Source organism: Physella acuta, unplaced genomic scaffold (genome assembly GCF_028476545.2).
Source record: "Physella acuta isolate Inbredline_101_S28 unplaced genomic scaffold, ASM2847654v3 ptg000173l, whole genome shotgun sequence".
NCBI classification, from domain to species: Eukaryota; Metazoa; Mollusca; class Gastropoda; family Physidae; genus Physella; species Physella acuta.
Window position 1 is genome coordinate 267,358 of NW_026731692.1, and position 18,971 is coordinate 286,328.

The following is an 18,971-nucleotide window of genomic DNA, read 5'->3' on the forward strand; positions in this document are numbered from 1 at the left end:
GTTTTGTGCAAATTTCAGGGGAAGCAACTTTTTATACCATCTGCTTTTTATTAGCATTATCTCTCTTATTTCCTTCTGGAAGTACTAAGGAAATATGTAGCTTTATTAGTACTCAAGTGAAGTTTAATGTAATTATCTTGTCAGTGAATCAACTAATACTCAAATCATTACCACCATATTCTGGTATTATTTAATAGACTTTGAGGGCTGGTTGATATGATTTACAAATACTATAGGAGGAATAAAGACCTCTAGGGAGAGAACTTTTTTATTTTATTCAAAGTTCTAAATATTTGAAATGTATAACTTCACAAGCCATTCAACAGTTTTGTACGATAACAAATGTTTATTTTGTTAAATATCTGCATTCAATGATCATATTTTCCATTTTGTGCCGGTCTCTGTCAATTTTGTCAGTTGTTTTTTTTTTTGCTGTGTGATTCCACAACTACCTTGGCCTTCCTTTTTATTTTTCCTTGAGGCGTCCTGTTTAGCGACAATACATGGATTATAAATAAAAAAATACCAGGTGGAAAATCTTTTAATGGTTCTATGTATGCAAGAATTATTTGCAGAAATAATGGCCTCCAACTACAGTTCTTAATCCTGGATCAATTTTCTACATGGGGATACATGAGTGACACTATGCGGTGCCGTCAGCCTTCAAGTATTGTACCAAGAGTTTTTTGGTACAGTTTCTTAATTACTTACATTGAGTGCCCCATGTTAGACTAGCCCTCACCTGGTGGTGTAGCTAGGTGATGCAAACAACATTAACACAGGCACAAGGCCATACATTCTATCAAATACATTTTTTAATCAAAACTTTTCAATTGTTTTAAATATTTATTTATATTGAATACAGTGGGACAATCGACAACAAAGAACAACACAAAATAAATTCTCAATGTTTGAAATTGAAAACATTCACAATATGGCATATCAATGTCAGTTTTGTAGCAATTTGATTCACGTTATGTCAATTTTAAGGAGATATAAGAATCACATGTAAATCAATGTCAATATTATGGAGATATAGGATTCACATCTGTGAGATTCAAATCTTAGAGAACTTGATCCTAGCTTCAACTCCTTTTGTTCTTGTTTTCTGTAATAAACAGTTCAAAAAATGTTAGTTGCAACATTAATGAGGAACATTACCATCAGACTGTTACCCTTTTAAACAAGTCTTTGCATGCAAATGTTATTGTTCTTTAGTCTCTTAAAAGAGTAAAAGCCATCTTCACGAAATATTTGTAGTGTAATCTCAAACGTTCTTACCACTATGTAAAAGCCATCTTCTATAAATCTTTCTACTGTTATCTCAATGTCTCCAACTTTTTCAATTTCTATTAGGCCCGTGGGTGTAGACTTGAGGGTAGCCTGAGCAACAAAAATATGAACTTATCAAAAATAAAACGAAACAATAAATGGTTGCAACAAAAACATGAACTTATTTAAAAATAAAACGAAACAATAAATGGTTGCAACAAAAACATGAACTTATTAAAAATAAAACAAAACAATAAATGGTTGCAACAAAAACATGAACTTATTAAAAATAAAACGAAACAATAAATGGTTGCAACAAAAACATGAACTTACTAAAAATAAAACGAAACAATAAATGGTTGCAACAAAAACATGAACTTAATTAAAACAAAACAATAAATTGTTATATGTAAATGTTCATATTCAAATACATGCGCACCAACTGATTATTGCCCGGGCTTAAAATATTTAATTTAAGCATGTTAGGTTCCAAATTCAGAGATCAACTCTACTTTAAATTAACTAAATGTCTTTACATAAACTCTTTTTCTTCAGAATTTATACTACAGACCTTTACATTTCATAGAGTAGACCAACTACTATTAAATTTTTGTAAGGTATACCTATTACTGCTAGCTACAATAACTTACAACAAGATCTGTTAACTAATATATAGCAGGTGCTGCCCAGACGAATGTGGACAACGCCCTCTAATGATGGTCCTACCAACCAGTTCACCACAGTTAAGGGGAGACAACGCTTGATTTTTTTTTCCCCTTGGGAAAAAGGTTTTAAAAGGGAGTGAACTGTCTGGTCGGCAACCGGAGTTAATTAATTCGTCAGAGTAGTATTGGTAGATTTGTTTTTATTTACAGTGAATTAACATACCTTCATGGGTTTTCCCCATCATGTGCATTGCCTCAATTTCTTCGTTCTCTGGATATTTCGTTACAATTACCTAAAAATTGTTAAATGCAGGCAAAAATCGTTAAATTTAAAATATTTGTTTTTGCTATGTTAACGCATATCAAAATGGTGCAATGTCTAAAACCTTTGAATACAAAGGAAACAGATAATTATAGAGTCTATAACATAAAAATAAGACAATAACGAATGTGTGTTATGTATAATTCTACATTACATATAACACACGATGATAATGGTGTATGGTTGACACACTGGACTATGTAGGCAAGATACAACAGTTATGCTAATATTGTGTTGTGTATGGATAATAATAATAGGCCTACACATAACACTGACTGCATGCAGCGGACAGTATTGCTAATGGTGTATTGTGTATAGGCCTACACATAACAGTGTACAATGTGAGCAGAGGAACAGTTATGCTAATGCTGTGTGGTGTATAGATAGGATAATAGACCTACACACAATGTATACAGAGCGCCATAAAGGCTAATGCTCTATGGTGTATAGACAATATATGCAGGGGAATCTATCAAACTTTTTATGTATAGCTAGGGTGGGGGTTCCGTTTTTTCACAACTGTTACTTTTTCTATTTAAAAAGTTTATATTAAAAGGAGCGGAGGGGGGGGGGGGGGGATGAGGGGTGTTGATTAAGTCCAAAGTCCGTCCCCGGGGGTTAAGTATGAAGCTACGCCGCCAGCTGCTAAGGTCAAAGTTCATCCAATAAATGTCAACATTCGGCTACGGGAGGGGTTTTAAGACCTTTTTATTTTGTCCCACTTATTGGAGACACCATTGTGAGTTGGCGTGTGTTGGGGAAGGGGGTGGGGGGGGGGGAGGACGTCGTAACGCGCTATATTTACTGTCAAAGCAGACAAAAGCAAATTCTATTTGGCTTCTATATAATAATGTGTGCTACATTTCCCTAACATTACTAGCTTTTCCCCCGAGTTGTGTTTTTTTTAGCTTTGTCAAAAGTTGGTTAAGTGTGCCCAATGTTTGTAGGATCTAGTCCACAACCCCACTTTTTTTTCTCTTGATGCTGGGTACCTATTAAAGCTGAGTGGGCTCAAGGAAGAACCAATGATTTAAGGCGAACAATCTTAGAATGACTTGGATTCAAACACATTCTGTCTTCTTTAATAAACGATATTACATTACTATGCTAACTATACATATAATAATCTACTGATTAAATCACACCATACAGTGACTATTGCAGCTAGACAAAAATAAGCTATAAGTAATATTAAGCAACAGAATTAACATGTGTAGGAGGAAGTTAATATAAAAATTGAAAAAAGAAAGACAAAAATTAAAAACCTTTGTAATAATAAGCTTTTGAATGCGCTGAAAATAAGAAAACAAAAACAAACTTGCGTATAATAACAGACATAACAAACTAAACAAAAGCGTATAATAACAGACATAACAAACTAAACAAAAGCGTATAATAACAGACATAACAAACTAAACAAAAGGGTATAAAAACAGACATAACAAACTACACAAAAGCGTATAAAAACAGATAACAAACTAAACAAAAGCATATAAAAACAGACATAACAAACTAAACCAAAGCGTATGAAAACATACATAACAAACTAAACAAAAGCTTATAAAAACAGACATCAAATTACACAAAAACGTATAAAAACAGACACCAACAAACTATACAAAAGCGTATAATAACAACATAGAATGACCTTCTCTCCCACGGTAGTCGTGATGGTCCAATCGCTGCCAGACTTTGATATCTCTACTTCCGGGTTGTGTTCTCTGGCCATTTCCTTCACCTGTTCTGGTACACCTGGTACACACAAGTACAAAGTTTTAACACAAATGGTTAGCTCAATTAGGTTAGACGTACCACTATAATAAAAAAAATTCTAGTGCGGCTTCTCTGGGTTAATTCGTAAATATACAATATTGTGAAAATCGTATGGTCATTTTTGGGGTTAAGACGTACCACCATAATCAAAATGTAAATACGGTCTCCTTGAGGTGAGCTTGTTATACTGCTGAAAATGTTATGTTCCTTTTGGGGGTTAGACGTACCACTGTAATTCAAACGGTTTCTCTGAGTTTAACCCTTTAACATAACCGTACCGCTGAGCAATCAGTTTAGCCCTTACCCCAACCATCACCGACAAACACAACACCTTCACAACCCAACCCAACCCTACACCCCACCAAACCATCCTGGCGATTCCCAGCATATCCTGCTCATCTTATTACTGCTTGTACTTTAATGAACACGCGCCCCTACTCCTTCATGGCATCCCCTCCCCTAAAACCTTAACACCTCTGGCTTTTAGTTACACAGTACATCCTCTGTTAAACACATTCTCTCCCCCTCCCCAATACACATAGTTATCCCCCCTCCCCAATACACATATTGATCCCCTCTCTCCAATGACCTGACCAAACTCTCCCCCCCCCCCCCAATACACCACCGTAAATCCTACCTCATGACCTGACCAAACTCCCCCCCCCCCACACACACACACAATACACCAGCGTAAATCCCACCTCATGACCTGACCAAACTCTTCCCCCCCCCCCCCCCCATACACCACCGTAAATCCCACCTCATCTGTGCGTCTGATGTCACCAGATCACCTGCTTCTAACATCACGTGACCCGGATGAGCGTGCGTGACTGGACGCCTTAACTCAACCATTTATCCTTGAGGTATTAGCAGTTTAAAAATAGGTCTACATTCTACACAATGCCATCTCGAGGGTGAATTTCCTGGCTCGTTTGTTTTCAAGTAAACATTTGCAGTATGAATCATACGACCAATTTACACATTATAAGATACAGATCTTGAAAGAAAAACAACAACTCAATTAAATACAAATTTCTGACTCCATATTTGCGTCAGGACCTAAATCAAATAATTTCTTTTTGTGACGAATTTGTCGGTTATAGGTGTGTGTGTGGGGGGGGGGGGGGGGGGCTAGTGGTAGAAGACGATAAATTAGTACCAAGATCTAGCCTGCAAGCTGAACCAGGTCTTCACTGAATGGCGAAGACAAAATTCCCGACAAAAATTTTAACTGTGTACATCAATAAGCCAAACTCTGAACCAAGAAATCTGGGATCTGTAGCGCAGGAGCCACATGAGGCTCTTTGGCTCTTTGTATGACCAAATGTGGCCCTTTTGTGTGACTAAATGTGGCCCTTTGTATGACTAAATGTGGCTCTCTGTATGACTAAATGGGGCTCTTTGACTAAATGTGGCTCTTTGATTGACTCGCTGTGGCTCTTTGTATGACTAAATGTGGCTCTTTGTATGACTAAATGTGGCTCTTTGACTAAATGTGGCTCTTTGACTAAATGTGGCTCTTTGATTGACTCACTGTGGCTCTTTGTATGACTAAATGTGGCTCTTTGTATGACTAAATGCGACTCTTTGTATGACTAAATGTGGCTCTTTGTATGACTAAATGTGGCTCTTTGTATGACTAAATGCGGCTCTTTGTATGACTAAATGTGGCTCTTTGTATGACTAAATGTGGCTCTTTGTATGACTAAATGCGGCCCTTCATATGACTAAATGAGGCTCTTTGTATGACTAAATGTGGCTCTTTGACTAAATGTGGCTCTTTGACTAAATGTGGCTCTTTGATTGACTCGCTGTGGCTCTTTGTATGACTAAAATGTGGCTCTTTGTATGACTAAATGTGGCTCTTTGACTAAATGTGGCTCTTTGACTAAATGTGGCTCTTTGATTGACTCACTGTGGCTCTTTGTATGACTAAATGCGGCTCTTTGTATGACTAAATGCGACTCTTTGTATGACTAAATGTGGCTCTTTTGTATGACTAAATGTGGCTCTTTGTATGACTAAATGCGGCTCTTTGAGTGACTAAATGAATCACTTTCAATGATTTAATGTGTTTCTTTGTATGACTAAATGTATGACTAAACTAGGCTCTAAGTATGACTAAATGAGACTTTGAAAGATTGTCTTCTGAGGCTGCGCATCTATCACCACTTTAGCGCTTGGGTCAGCAATATTCGCTCCTGACACACGTAATGATGTTATGTCCGCCTAACGAAGGCTGGACACCACATTCACGATGGAATGTGTGTAGGTTATGTATGTGAAGTAGTCGCAGACTCCCCCCCCCCCCCCGTACCCCACGGTCAATAATTCTAAAAGTCTCACCCTGAGGATGGCGATGAGACGCTGCCCACAGTACAATTTGAGCAGCCAGCTATTTTGTGTGTTGAACCGTGTTGTATTATCTTGACGATATCTTGAAATGAAATTACCGTGCACATGTACACATACGCACAGACATATAGCATGCACACTCTCATAAACACGCATGCATACTCCCATACGCACAACTCTCTCTTTCACACGTTCTTACACACACACACACACTTACACAGTATTATATATACTTAACAGCTTAACAGTTAAATCCAAAAAAACAGGAAATTTTTTAGGGTTTATTAGTCTAGAGCTTTATTTGGTAGTGTCGATTACCTTGGCCGAAACAGGATATATATATATATATATATATATATATATATATATATATACATATATATATATATATATATATATATATATATATATATATATATATGTGTGTGTGTGTGTGTGTGTGTGTACATAATATAAAAATGTCAGTCTGCAACCCGGTTTCAAGTGAAGCATTATGTATTCTAACACCACAATACAGTTACAAGTGTACACAATTTCTCGTGGTGTGTTCAAGTGTTCAAATGTGTACAACAACACTTGACACGTGACCTCAGCCTCAAGGGGGAAATGGACCCTTCCAAAGTAAACAATTGCCAACTTGTCAACCACTCAATGAGAATGGACCCTTCCAATAATTTTAACTGTTCCGCTATCAACCACTCATGGAAAATAGACTCTTCCAATGGATGGGGGTGTTGTGTTGTTGGATAGCAAGTTATAAGTAAATTTAGGGGGACGAACGCCACACCTGTTTATATATTTAAATAATAACAGACAACACAATATTTCGAATGTGTAATAACTATGCCAATAATTATAACACACGTTTCGACCTAAGGCCTTCATCAGCATACACCAGCTTGAGCGAAGAATACACTTAATAGGATTGCATTGTCAATAATAATTGTATGTCTCATAGCAGCAATACCTTTCATGAATTATTTAATATTATGTCTTTATGTCCATAAAACGACCCCCTTCTCACCACACGTACCACATCTATCCAGCAATGTATTATATCCCATAATGCCTTCAACACACGTATACCGCCACCCCCACCCAACTTGTTATTTACCTAACCTACCCTAACTGATATCACTTTATGTTTGAAACACCCACCTCACCTACCCTTGTACCTCCTATTCATATTAAACTTTACCTCTACCCTCCCCATTCCCCAACCACAATTTACCCGTTTCCTTGTGCCTTAACCATCCCCCCCCCCACTTGTACCTGTTAAGGTTTTGAAAAAATGCTGATCTCAACACTTAATTTTCCATTACTTAAAAAAACAAAAACTTTGCTGTTATTGAGAAACTGGACAGCAGACTTAGCAAAGGTCGGAAACCTTGACCTCAATAATTATTGATTGACCTTGATACCTAGACAAAATAAATTAATTTCGGCTTTGTTTTTTACAATTAGTTAGCAACACCCTTATTGTTGATGCATTGGTTGCACGCAATAACCAGTAATTAACAGTTCGCCTAATTTTTAAAAAGTGAAATAAAATTTTGACATGGCTACGATTCCAACGTGTCTGCGAAAACAAGAGTGTCTGGTTACTCTATGATGTAATAAACCATTGGCGTTCTCCGTACTCTCTAGTACGTTGAGAACAGCATAATTTTGGGTGACAAAAAAAAAAGGAAATTGAGTTATGAAAATTACTAACGACTTGTACTTTCCATCTCAAAAATAACATCAGTTCTTTAAAGTAGAGGTAATGCCAATAGTAAAAAAAAAAGATAATTACATTTTTTTTAATGACTAAAAGTTTTAAAATTACGTTTTTTTCCCCAGAAGTTTTAACTAATAAAGTAAAAACAGAATATTTAAAGCAAAATGTTTTTGTACCAAAAGTGATCATGGTCTGTCTGGGTGTTTACAATGTGTGTGTATGTGTGTGTTGGTGGGTGTGGTTGTAAAATTATATAATATTAAGAGAGGGTCTATGGAAAAGTTATAAATACGGTAGCCCAATATATAACATATAAATTATAATATGTTAATATATATTGAGCAATAACATATCATACAATTATACATCTGTACCACAGAACCCTGATACAGTTGCTAACCTGAAAGTCTAGAGTTCGGATCCCAAACTCGACTATATAGGACGTCATTGAAAGCACCCTGTTCTAATGAGTACCTAACTCACGTTAGAGAAACTAACAAAGCATAGTACGGACCACACTATCCCACATATGCCGAGGTCACTGAAATAGATGAACTCTACTTCATCTGTTCATATGTCTTAGGCACAAAAGGGAAAAGTCGAAGAGTATAAGAGAACCCACTCACCAATAGCATCCATGTAAGTATCCAAGTTCTCCATGGATTCGTATCTCCATTTTCCTATCAGAGCTTCAGCCATTCTGTAAGTGAGATAAAAATAACATATGTATTGACTTAAAGACTGCTGGGCGATGGACAACTGGGCGTTGGGTAACTGGGAGATAAGAGAATAACTTTAATTTTTTATTTAACTGCCAGTATGAAGGCAGAATGGACAAAAGCGAGAAAAGTCTCAAAGGTATTTGAGAGGTGCATAAATTAATTTAAAAATCTTGCACGGCGTAGTTACAATTAATATGGTTATAAAATCCTGTCTGTCCGGTTTTTTTCGGACTTTACTAAAGATTGGACGTATTTGATGTTTTTAATATTTTCGGTAACTAAATAAAAATTAAAAAAAAAAGCAAAAACAATTTGGTTTTCACGTGTAATGGCGACATAAACAATGGCATCCTGCTATTGGATAGGCCGAGATAAATTTTATTGTACACACTAGCCGTCCCGGCCAGGCCCTGCTCTGGCTTCTGTGAAAAATCTTTCTGTTAAAGACCATTACCTGTGTGTTTAGTAATCATCATAAACCCGACATTGCCCACCCAAACCACTACCAACCAAAACAACAAAACGCAAACATAACGCTAACACAATTACAAATACAAACGAAAACAAAAACCTAACAACAAACCCAACCACAACCACAAACACCAATACAAACACAAAGAAAAAACAAACAAAAAAGCAAACGAAAACAAAAACCTAACAACAAACCCAACCACAAACACCAATACCAACAAAAAAAAAACAACGAAAAAGCAAACGAAAACAAACCAAATCCAAACGCAAAACCAACCAAAAACACAAATACAAACCCAAAGAAAAAACACAAACAAAAACGAAAAAAGAAAGAACAAAAACGAACCAAATCAAAACGCAACCACTAACGCAAACCCACCTAAACACAAAGAAAACACTAACGCGAACATAAACGCCCGGGGCGGAATCACCTGTTTTAGCTTAATGAACGACTATAGTACCCCAACTTATTCATAGTCTTTTGCACTCACTTAAACGAACGCGCCTGTTTCAATTTAATGAACAATTTTAATACTCCAAGCTTATCCGTAAAATACCTACAACATTTGCACTTGATCAATCCCCGCTAATTATGTAATTTTTTTTTCCCAACACCAAAACAAAGTAATTAAAAAGTAAATTATTTTCCACAAAATGCAATGGTTTTATAAAGGGAAGTAATTTTGTTTTCCTAATTTATCAAAGGGAAGTAAGTGCTATAGGACTAAATAAAGACATAATTAGAATTTTTGTAAAAGATGATATTTTTTTAAAACTTGTGTTTAATGAACATGCCGACAATTATTACTATAATTTGAAAAATGAAAATAATTTCCCAACACTTTCAATAGTAATTTTTTAGCTCATAAATTTAGACAAATGCGCACGATAATTTTCTAACACTTAAATTCCTCCAAGACCAACGACAAACATATGCATTACATACAGAACTGAGCTTTATATATTAGATTGTAAGCTAAAAATAGAAAACTAGGTCATGGGGTTTTAAATTTGCATTGTTATTTAAAAACTTGATCTGCAAAGTTTTGTAAACAAATAGTTATCGATCACTAAGTTACTGTACAGCCAATCAATATTTGTCTTACGAAAGTGAAACATCCGGTTATAACTTAGGCTTGATGAAAATAAATAGAGATGTAGCCTTAAACTCAACAAATTATTTTCAAGTTCTCTGGATTTGCAACTTTTATAGGATTTATTCTAAAAATATAAAATTTCTAAATTAATTTTAGGCTTAAGTTTTTATTTTTTATTTTTTTTTACGGTCTAAATCTAAAAAGCACGTTTTTATTCCATGTCAACAACACTATGGAAGGAATCTGGTCAACTCGCTTGTCTCCATTAACAAAAAAGCAAAAATTTTTATCCGTCAACAATAATGATGGAAGGATTTTCGTAAACTCGTTGATGTTCTTATTCACATAGCTGAGTAAAAGAGTTGTGGTCATTGAGTACCCGCCATAGTGACTTAAAACTGCTCACATCGTCAGTTACTATAGATCACAATGTCTACCTTCATGTGTAGATATCTTCCCAAGACTATTTATTTGCAATATCTACTAACATTTGTCAAATCTTTTTAAAACAATATTTCTTCTCAATATCTACCTTCATGTGTTAGTTCTTTCCAAAAATATTTCTTCTTTATATCTACTTTCATATGCATTTTTATGCATTGAAAGACTTATAAAATAAATATTTAATTTCAATTGTATTAAAATGTAAAAACAAATATCTTTAAACGAAGAAGCAAACATAGGTACGTAGGTATGTACTGAAAACATTAACGCGTGCCATTTTTTTCCCCAAGCCTAGTTTTACGAAACAAAAATGAAAAACAAAATTCTATACAAAGACTACAAATTCCGAAGTAGTGTTTACTTCGTGTTCACCACTACAGATACGTATCTAACAGTGCTAAAGCCAGACAAGCATCGTAAATCAAGTTCCTTACGTCACTTCCGCTGAATCCTTAGCGGCCATTGCAGTGATTGAACACTGAGTGGGGCAATTTTAAAATGTCCGTCAAATCGATAAGGTCAAGGTTGAGCATTGTAGAGCAGAAGTGTATTTCAAACGGGAACATTATTGAAAGCCAAAAATTCGCCCTTAAACGCCAAACCACGTAAAATAAAAAAAATATTGAAAGTAGACGAACAAAATGAAATTAAGAATGGAGGAAAAGAAAACGAAAAAAAATGAAAAAAATGTGTAAAATTTAAAAAAAAAAAAAAAAAAAAAACCCACTAAAATGTAAAATTTCAAATTCGAAGAATTAAAAAAAAAAAAAAAAACCCACTAAAATGTAAAATTTCAAATTCGAAGAATTAAAAAAAAAAAAAAAAAATTAAAAATCATTTTTCCGAAGCTGATCGATCCCAACAATACCCCCGTCTAAAACTCGTCAGTACCTATCGATCAACTGATATGGAACCAGACCTCTCCATAAGATCAGCTTAGATTGGTTAGATACAGAAACACGCATTTTGTGAAACTTAAGCTTTTGGGAAAATTTTGTGGACGCTACCATTACCAATGTGTACAGAAACATACAAAAAGTGATGTGTGTATGTATTACAAGAACACACAAACTGCTTAGATGTTATATTATATATCAACTTAATGTATCACACAATCCCTATATAACATCACTATCATGTTCCTTAACTAAAGAGAATAGGTGTAATGATATATCTAAATGACTATCGTGAAGCACATACTCACTGTTAACCCTTACACGATAGCACCTACTATCCCATTATCCTTATACTATAGCACCTACTATCCCATTATCCTTATACTATAGCACCTACTATCCCATTATCCTTATACTATAGCACCTACTATCCCATTATCCTTGCACTATAGCATCTGCTATCACATTATCCCTACACTATAGCACCAACAATCACATTATCCTTAAACTATAGCACGAACCAGAGTTTCTTCCAGGCATCTCTTCGGGGGGGGGGGCGAAGCCCCCCCGAAAAATTTTTACCGCCCCCCCGAACGAAATGAAATTTATATAATTTATATAGAAAATATATACTTTTAACAGTGTCCGCCCCCCCGAAGAAAGTTTACCGCCCCACCGAAGATTTCTAGTGCCCCCCCGGAGAAAAAAGTCTGGAAGAAACACTGGCACCAACATATTATCCATAAGCTATAGCACCAGCAGTCACATCATCCCTAAACTATAGCACCAGCTATTATTGAGGGAAGGGCAGAGGCGCAGCGACGACGGGGGGGGGGGGGGGTACATATGTACCCGGGCGCCGACCCTACAAAATGGGTTGGAAAAAAAATCAAAAGCTCATTTTAGCTGCAGTTTTGAATTATAAATATTAAAAATACTTGTCGTGGGGGGGGGGGGCAAAGTGAAAGTTTATCCCCGGGCGCCGGGAGGGGTCGCTACGCCTCTGGGGAAGGGCGAGGGTAAACCCATGGGACGAGAGTTTCAGCCCGAAAATCAGCAGAAACTTAAAAAAGGAGCGAAAGCTGAACATTTTTTGGAACCGCTGAGTGCAGGGGAAAGGGCTGGTATCTGGACTTTAATCAAACGTTAGCCACGCAGGGCCACCGATAAGGTTTAGATCAAGGTTACAGTTGGCTAACTAGCACAAGGTAGACATAATAGAACACGCAAGGCCACCGATAAGGTTTAGATCAAGGTTACAGTTGGCTAACTAGCACAAGGTAGACATAATAGAACACGTAAGGCCACCGATAAGGTTTAGATCAAGGTTACAGTTGGCTAACTAGCACAAGGTAGACATAATAGACCACGTAAGAAAGTGTGTGCAGTGGGGGGTGGGGTGGTAGGAGTGGTTTAATGTCCAGTACCGGTAAAACACACAGCTGATCGTCTCAAATCTACTTTCCTACTATCACTACCCTAATCCGGATCTAATCCTGTCAATGAGCATAACCTTGACCTGAACCGTAATTCTGACCCTGTCCTTGACACTGATCCTAACTTTAAATCCTCCAGGACTTCGATAGCACTGTCTCCTATAACAAAATATTATCTCTGTGATAGTCAAGTAATAACGGCAGTTGTTATAAATCCAGATAACATGATCAAATACTTCATCGCTTACGCGTTTAAAAAGTATGGTCCTCTTAAACCTAGAGACCCACACGTTTCTTGAGCACAGTATATGAAGGGATGGTGTGGTCAGCACTATACCCAGCCGCTTATACTTACAACGTGAGTCAGGTACCCATCAGAGCTGGGTGGACTCGGGGACGTCCTTCAGTCACAAGTCCAAACCAAGATCCAAACTCAAGACATTCGGGATAGCAAACGCTCTACAATTCGACCACGCATTCAGTTACTGTAATATGATAATTTTAACTTAACTTTTTCGTGTAGTCGAAATCTTCAATAAATTAGTTTCAACCTTTAGTGTTAATGGTTAGTCTTATATTGAGGTCAAGGGTTTGGTTAAGGTTTAAAGTTGCTACTGACACATAAGAACGATGATGCTAACTGCTAAATGTTAAAATAACAAATGCATGGGTTATTTAATCTACCTTACTTGCAACACAAACGATTGTATTTCCAATTTATCAAATAAAAAAATGCATGAATACGACAGTTATATAAAAACCGTTTTAAGAAAAAACAATATAACAACGCATGTCATATTTACTGTGGAATGATTTCAGATTCCAGACGATGATAGGTTTAGGTGGGCTGTGGTTAAGGTTTCCTGCTAGTGATATGTGGGGGCGGTTCAACTTCAACCAGAGACCAGAAGAACAATGGAACCTTGGGCTATAATGAGAGACCAGAGGAACAATGGAACCTTGGGCTATAATGAGAGACCAGAGGAACAGTGGAACCTTGGGCTATAATGAGAGACCAGAGGAACAATGGAACCTTGGGCTATAATGAGAGACCAGAGGAACAAGGGAACCTTGGGCTATAATGAGAGAACAGAGGAACAAGGGAACCTTGGGCTATAATGAGGTCACTAACGTACACATCAGGACTCTTGAATGGTACACAAAAAGGCTCTCATGACGTGTACACAAAGGCTTACCACGTGTACAAAAACGTTGTCATGGCGGGTACACAAATATTTTCATGACGTGTACAAAACGTTCTCAATGACGTGTACACAAACGTACTCACTACGTATACACACAAGCCTTTGTGTTACGTACACAAGGGCTCTTAAAACATATACACAAAGGTTCTCGCCATACAAATGAACGTATAGTCTCTATGAAACGTCGTGAGTCTCAAAGTGTTGGCCCTTACTACAGGCTATTCTGCATGTAATAAATAAGAAAGTGTTAGATTTGTTAAGGCCCCGAACTTTAAAGTTTGAGAGCCACCAGTTCTTAAGCTTTGTGTCTTAAGTCTTATCATCATACTGCAAGTCTAGACAGCGATAAGTAGCAAACCAAGGTCGATGTGAACTTTTAATAGTGATAAAAACTGTAACATCATTTGTTGTTTAAACTTCAAACGATGTTTGTTTAACGTGATATCCCTCTGTTGTTTTAAGCGTTAAAAAAATATTGGTTTAACTTGACATCCTGATGTTTTAAGCGTTAAAAATGTTTAACTTGACATCCCTCTGATGTTTTAAGCGTTAAACGATAATGGTTTAACGAGACTTCCCTCCATCGATTAACAATTAAACAAATATGATTTGATGTAACATCCGTATTTATTTAAACGTTAGGTTTGGAAAATATTTTTAACGCAGCATAATTAAACACCATTCAGATAGTTTAACTACAGCACGTCTTCTTTAGCACAGTGTTTTTAACCAGGGTTTGATCGAACCCCAGGGGTTCGGCGAGTTAGTTTCAGGGGATCGGTGGAGGTCAAGATACAAATAATTCAAAAGGGATTTTATCAGTGCTATTCAGGAGGGTTCGGTGAATGCACGGTATGAAACGGGTAGGGTTCGGTGCCTCCAAAAAGGTTAAAAACTACTCATGTAGTATGAGCAAACACTTTCTTTAGCAATTAATTTTTTTATTTTCCTAGATATTTTTTCTACTCTTTTTCGTGTAAAAAAACATTCCTATGCGTTCGTTTCGTTTGGCGCTAACGTTTTTTTTAAAACAATTTTTCTGTGCGCCTTAATGTGGCAACTCATTTCACGATTGTTTATCTCTACGTCTGAAAGTGAAATATTTTTTCCCAAATAAACTTCATTAGATCAACACGAGAGACAGAAACATAAACAAAGAACGTGGCGAAAATAGAATGGTTTAAAGAAGAATAGGACGTGCAATAGTTTTCTGGCAACGCAATTTGGTTAATTTGTTTACATTTTCAGGAAAATTGAGGAAAAAAAAACGAATTTCAGTCAATTTAATTACGTTAACTTATTGTGTTACATTTGAAAGCTATTCGGAAATTGTGAAAATAATATTTAAAATAGATGAATGACAAAAATTGGGAGTGAGCTCCCCTAAACTTTCTCATATATTCGTATATAACAACAGCATGGGTTGGTATGTTACTTCCTTCAGTAGCATTTTATTTGTGTTGAGAATACAAACAGAAGAAAAAAATGGTAAATATGTTTTTTATGAGAATATGTAAAATAATCACATTCTGTAATCACATTATTTTTTTTTGAGAAACCGTAAAAGAGTAAAGTAAGGCTACCACTCCCTGTTACCGGAAATGGCTGAAAAGCGGAAATAAAGCTACGAATATGGACAAGTACTTATAATATATGCAATTTCTTCCGCCTAACTGAAAGGGTAGGCTACTGAGTTCTCGGTATTTAAAAACAACAACTAAAATACGGAACTAATAGCAAAGTATTTCCGGATATCGGATGTCACTCGAAAATTCTAAGGCACCTTAGTATACGTGTCATACTCATGCATGTACTTTCGTCCACCCTAATGAAAGGTACGTACGTTTACACACATTCATATGGACGAAATAACCATTTTCGAATGGTGTACGGATCCAATATGGCGGGTGTTTACACGGTGACTGATCCGTGACGTCATTTGCAAAGGGTGTTTTGCAAACAATTTTTTTTCTCAACTCGGGAAAATGTAAAACGGCGAGAATAGGCTTGAAAAGTCATTGTTATCATAATACATTTTTAAAAAAAATCTTTATAAAAATATGGCAAGTCATAAAATTATAGTTACATTTTAAAAAATTAAAACTCTTTGGGAAACACCGATGACACTAATTTTCATATTTTTGTATTGAATATAACTCGTTGAAAAAGCCGTTTCGAATTATTGTATCAATTTCTTTTTTTAGACGCTTCCGAGCAGTTCGATGATTAAATATCACAAATATTCGGTACCGCAGGATAGTGAACGACCTTAAAAGGAGAGTTATATTTAGATGTACTCATTGTTTCTGTAAAATGTATCTACCGGCGCCAGCTTCTAACTTTTCAAACGTGCAAAACGACACTAGTAACACGTACATGTCAAGATCGTCTGCTAAAGACCGTCCGACCCACAATGCGCCACTTCAACCCAAAAAGGCTTGACATTAACACCGACCTTTGACCTCACTCAAATATTCTCTGAGCAAAGCAATAATTTAATGCACCCAAGGGCGATTACTCTGTACGAAATGTGAGGTCACCAGCTACCATAATATAGTAGTGTTGTTGGTAGCTTTGAGATCGATATGTGTTGTAATAAAGTCGTATTTAACATATATGTTGAACATATTTTAAAAATTTAGGGTGTTTATTTTTATTTTATTTTATTTTTGTGGGTACTATTTTATGTTAAACACGCCATTTTTTACCACAGATCTTGGACAAGACATGTTATGCACGAACGTTAAGCTCATTCGTCAGGTGAAACACAGGCGTCACACATGTGTACAAACCCCGTACACAAGTTATTACATATCATCACAAAAGGTCAGATCCCCCCCCCCCAGAGGCGTAGTGAGAGGGGGGGGGGGTGCGGACCGCACCGGGTGACACCATAGCGGACCTCGCTACGCCACTGCCCTCCCCCAAACTGGTGACACACTTTGGCTTCCTCCTTACGATACTATAATTTTCGTTTTTTTAACAACGATTTCTATTCAACTATTAATTTAGCTTTGTCAAGAATTGTATTTATCCCCCTTCCCCCCCCCCCCCCCCCCCGCACACACACACACATAAATCCCACTTCTAATTTGGAAAATAAAAATTGATTTAATTATATTTTTTAAATACGAAAGTGTGACGTCAATCTTTATTCGACACAACCCCTTCTGAGTATGCCCACTGCCCCCCCCCCCCACCCCCATTCAAATTAGAAAAAAATACATTTAAATAGAATATAGGCCTACATACTTTAACAATTAATATTTCTTATAAATTGCCCGCTCCATCCCCCCCCCTCCCCGGAAGTTTTTTTTTATTCTGGAGCAGCCTGTCTGAAAGAAACCCTGGACCCCTGTCTCTCATGAGAGTGACATCGTTTACGGACGTCCCCTTACTCGGGGTCACCGTTACAGCGCACTCGATTTCCTTCACACTTTAAGACACTTAAGATATGAAATGCAATCGTCGGCTATTTTTTTTACCCGGGCGAATAATATACCACTAAACAACAAACTAATTATTTAAATTAAGTTGCTTCAAACTCAATAAGTTACAGCTATTTCAATCCTACTTCGCTGTTGAAATTATAAATGAATAAATTGTTTCGTTAATATTACAAGAGAAAGTTGTGAATTTACAATAACCGGCAACAAAAAGTGAAAACAAAATGGCCTACCTTATTGTGTACAGTAGCTAACTAGGGATCTTGTGCGCGCTACTCTGAGTGCTGCTCACCGCGGTTGTTCCCCCTGAACTGTGGCTGACCTGGTACAAAAATATCGTCTGCGCCGTGGCCTTCAGATTACGCCGGGGTCTGTTCAACCTACCAGTTTGTTCGCTAAGCACTCTCGCAGGCCCTTCACCTCCACCCCGCTCCCACTCTCCCTCCTTAAAATGGGGGTGGAGGGTATTTATAAATTAATTACAAACTGATAATAACGCTAAAACTCCTTTAAATAACAACTTATTAGGTTGCTTGCTTTGTATTTTAAACTACTATTACAAATTTACGTCAACATTAACTCTTTTCTTAACACAAACCCTAACCCTATTTTACTACTGACAACCTAACACCCCTATTTTATGGAAGAATCCATTGTCCGTTACTGCTGTGAGAAAATGCACCCCAGACGATTTGTCATATTTTTATTGACCAACATTTTGTCGGCCTTAACTGATGTAAATATTTTTTTATTCATGGTGCTCAAATGTCAATGCTTATCCACAGTTATGGATTAAATGGGATTTTAATGCTCATCCACAGTTATGGATTAACTGTAATTTTCAATGCTTATCCACAGCAACGGATCAAGGGCCATTTTCAATTATTATCCACAATAATGGATCAAGGATAATTTTGATTGCTTATCCACAGTAATGGATCAAAATCCATTTTCAATTCTTATTCATAATAATGGATTAAAGGCCATTCTAAATTCTTATCCACAGTAATGGATCAACTACCATTTTCAAATCTTATTCACAGTTATGGATCAGCTGCCATTTTCAATGCATATCCACAGTATTGGATCACCTGCCATTTATCCAACTAAAAAGAAATCACGAATAAAATCTGTAGGATTAAATAAT

At 36.6% G+C, this 18,971-nt stretch overlaps 1 protein-coding gene across 1 annotated transcript; it reads right to left on the reverse strand.

Moving 5' to 3' along the window:
- Window positions 1-2,137: 2,137 nt before the first annotated feature.
- LOC131936259 (fatty acid-binding protein 2, liver-like) lies at window positions 2,138-18,201 on the reverse strand. Its single transcript, XM_059293172.1, has 4 exons — window positions 18,058-18,201; window positions 8,734-8,807; window positions 3,908-4,011; window positions 2,138-2,230 (listed from the first exon to the last, which is right to left on the reverse strand). The coding sequence occupies exons 2-4, from the start codon at window positions 8,804-8,806 to the stop codon at window positions 2,138-2,140; spliced, it is 270 nt and encodes an 89-aa protein (XP_059149155.1). The 5' UTR covers window position 8,807; window positions 18,058-18,201.
- Window positions 18,202-18,971: the final 770 nt, after the last annotated feature.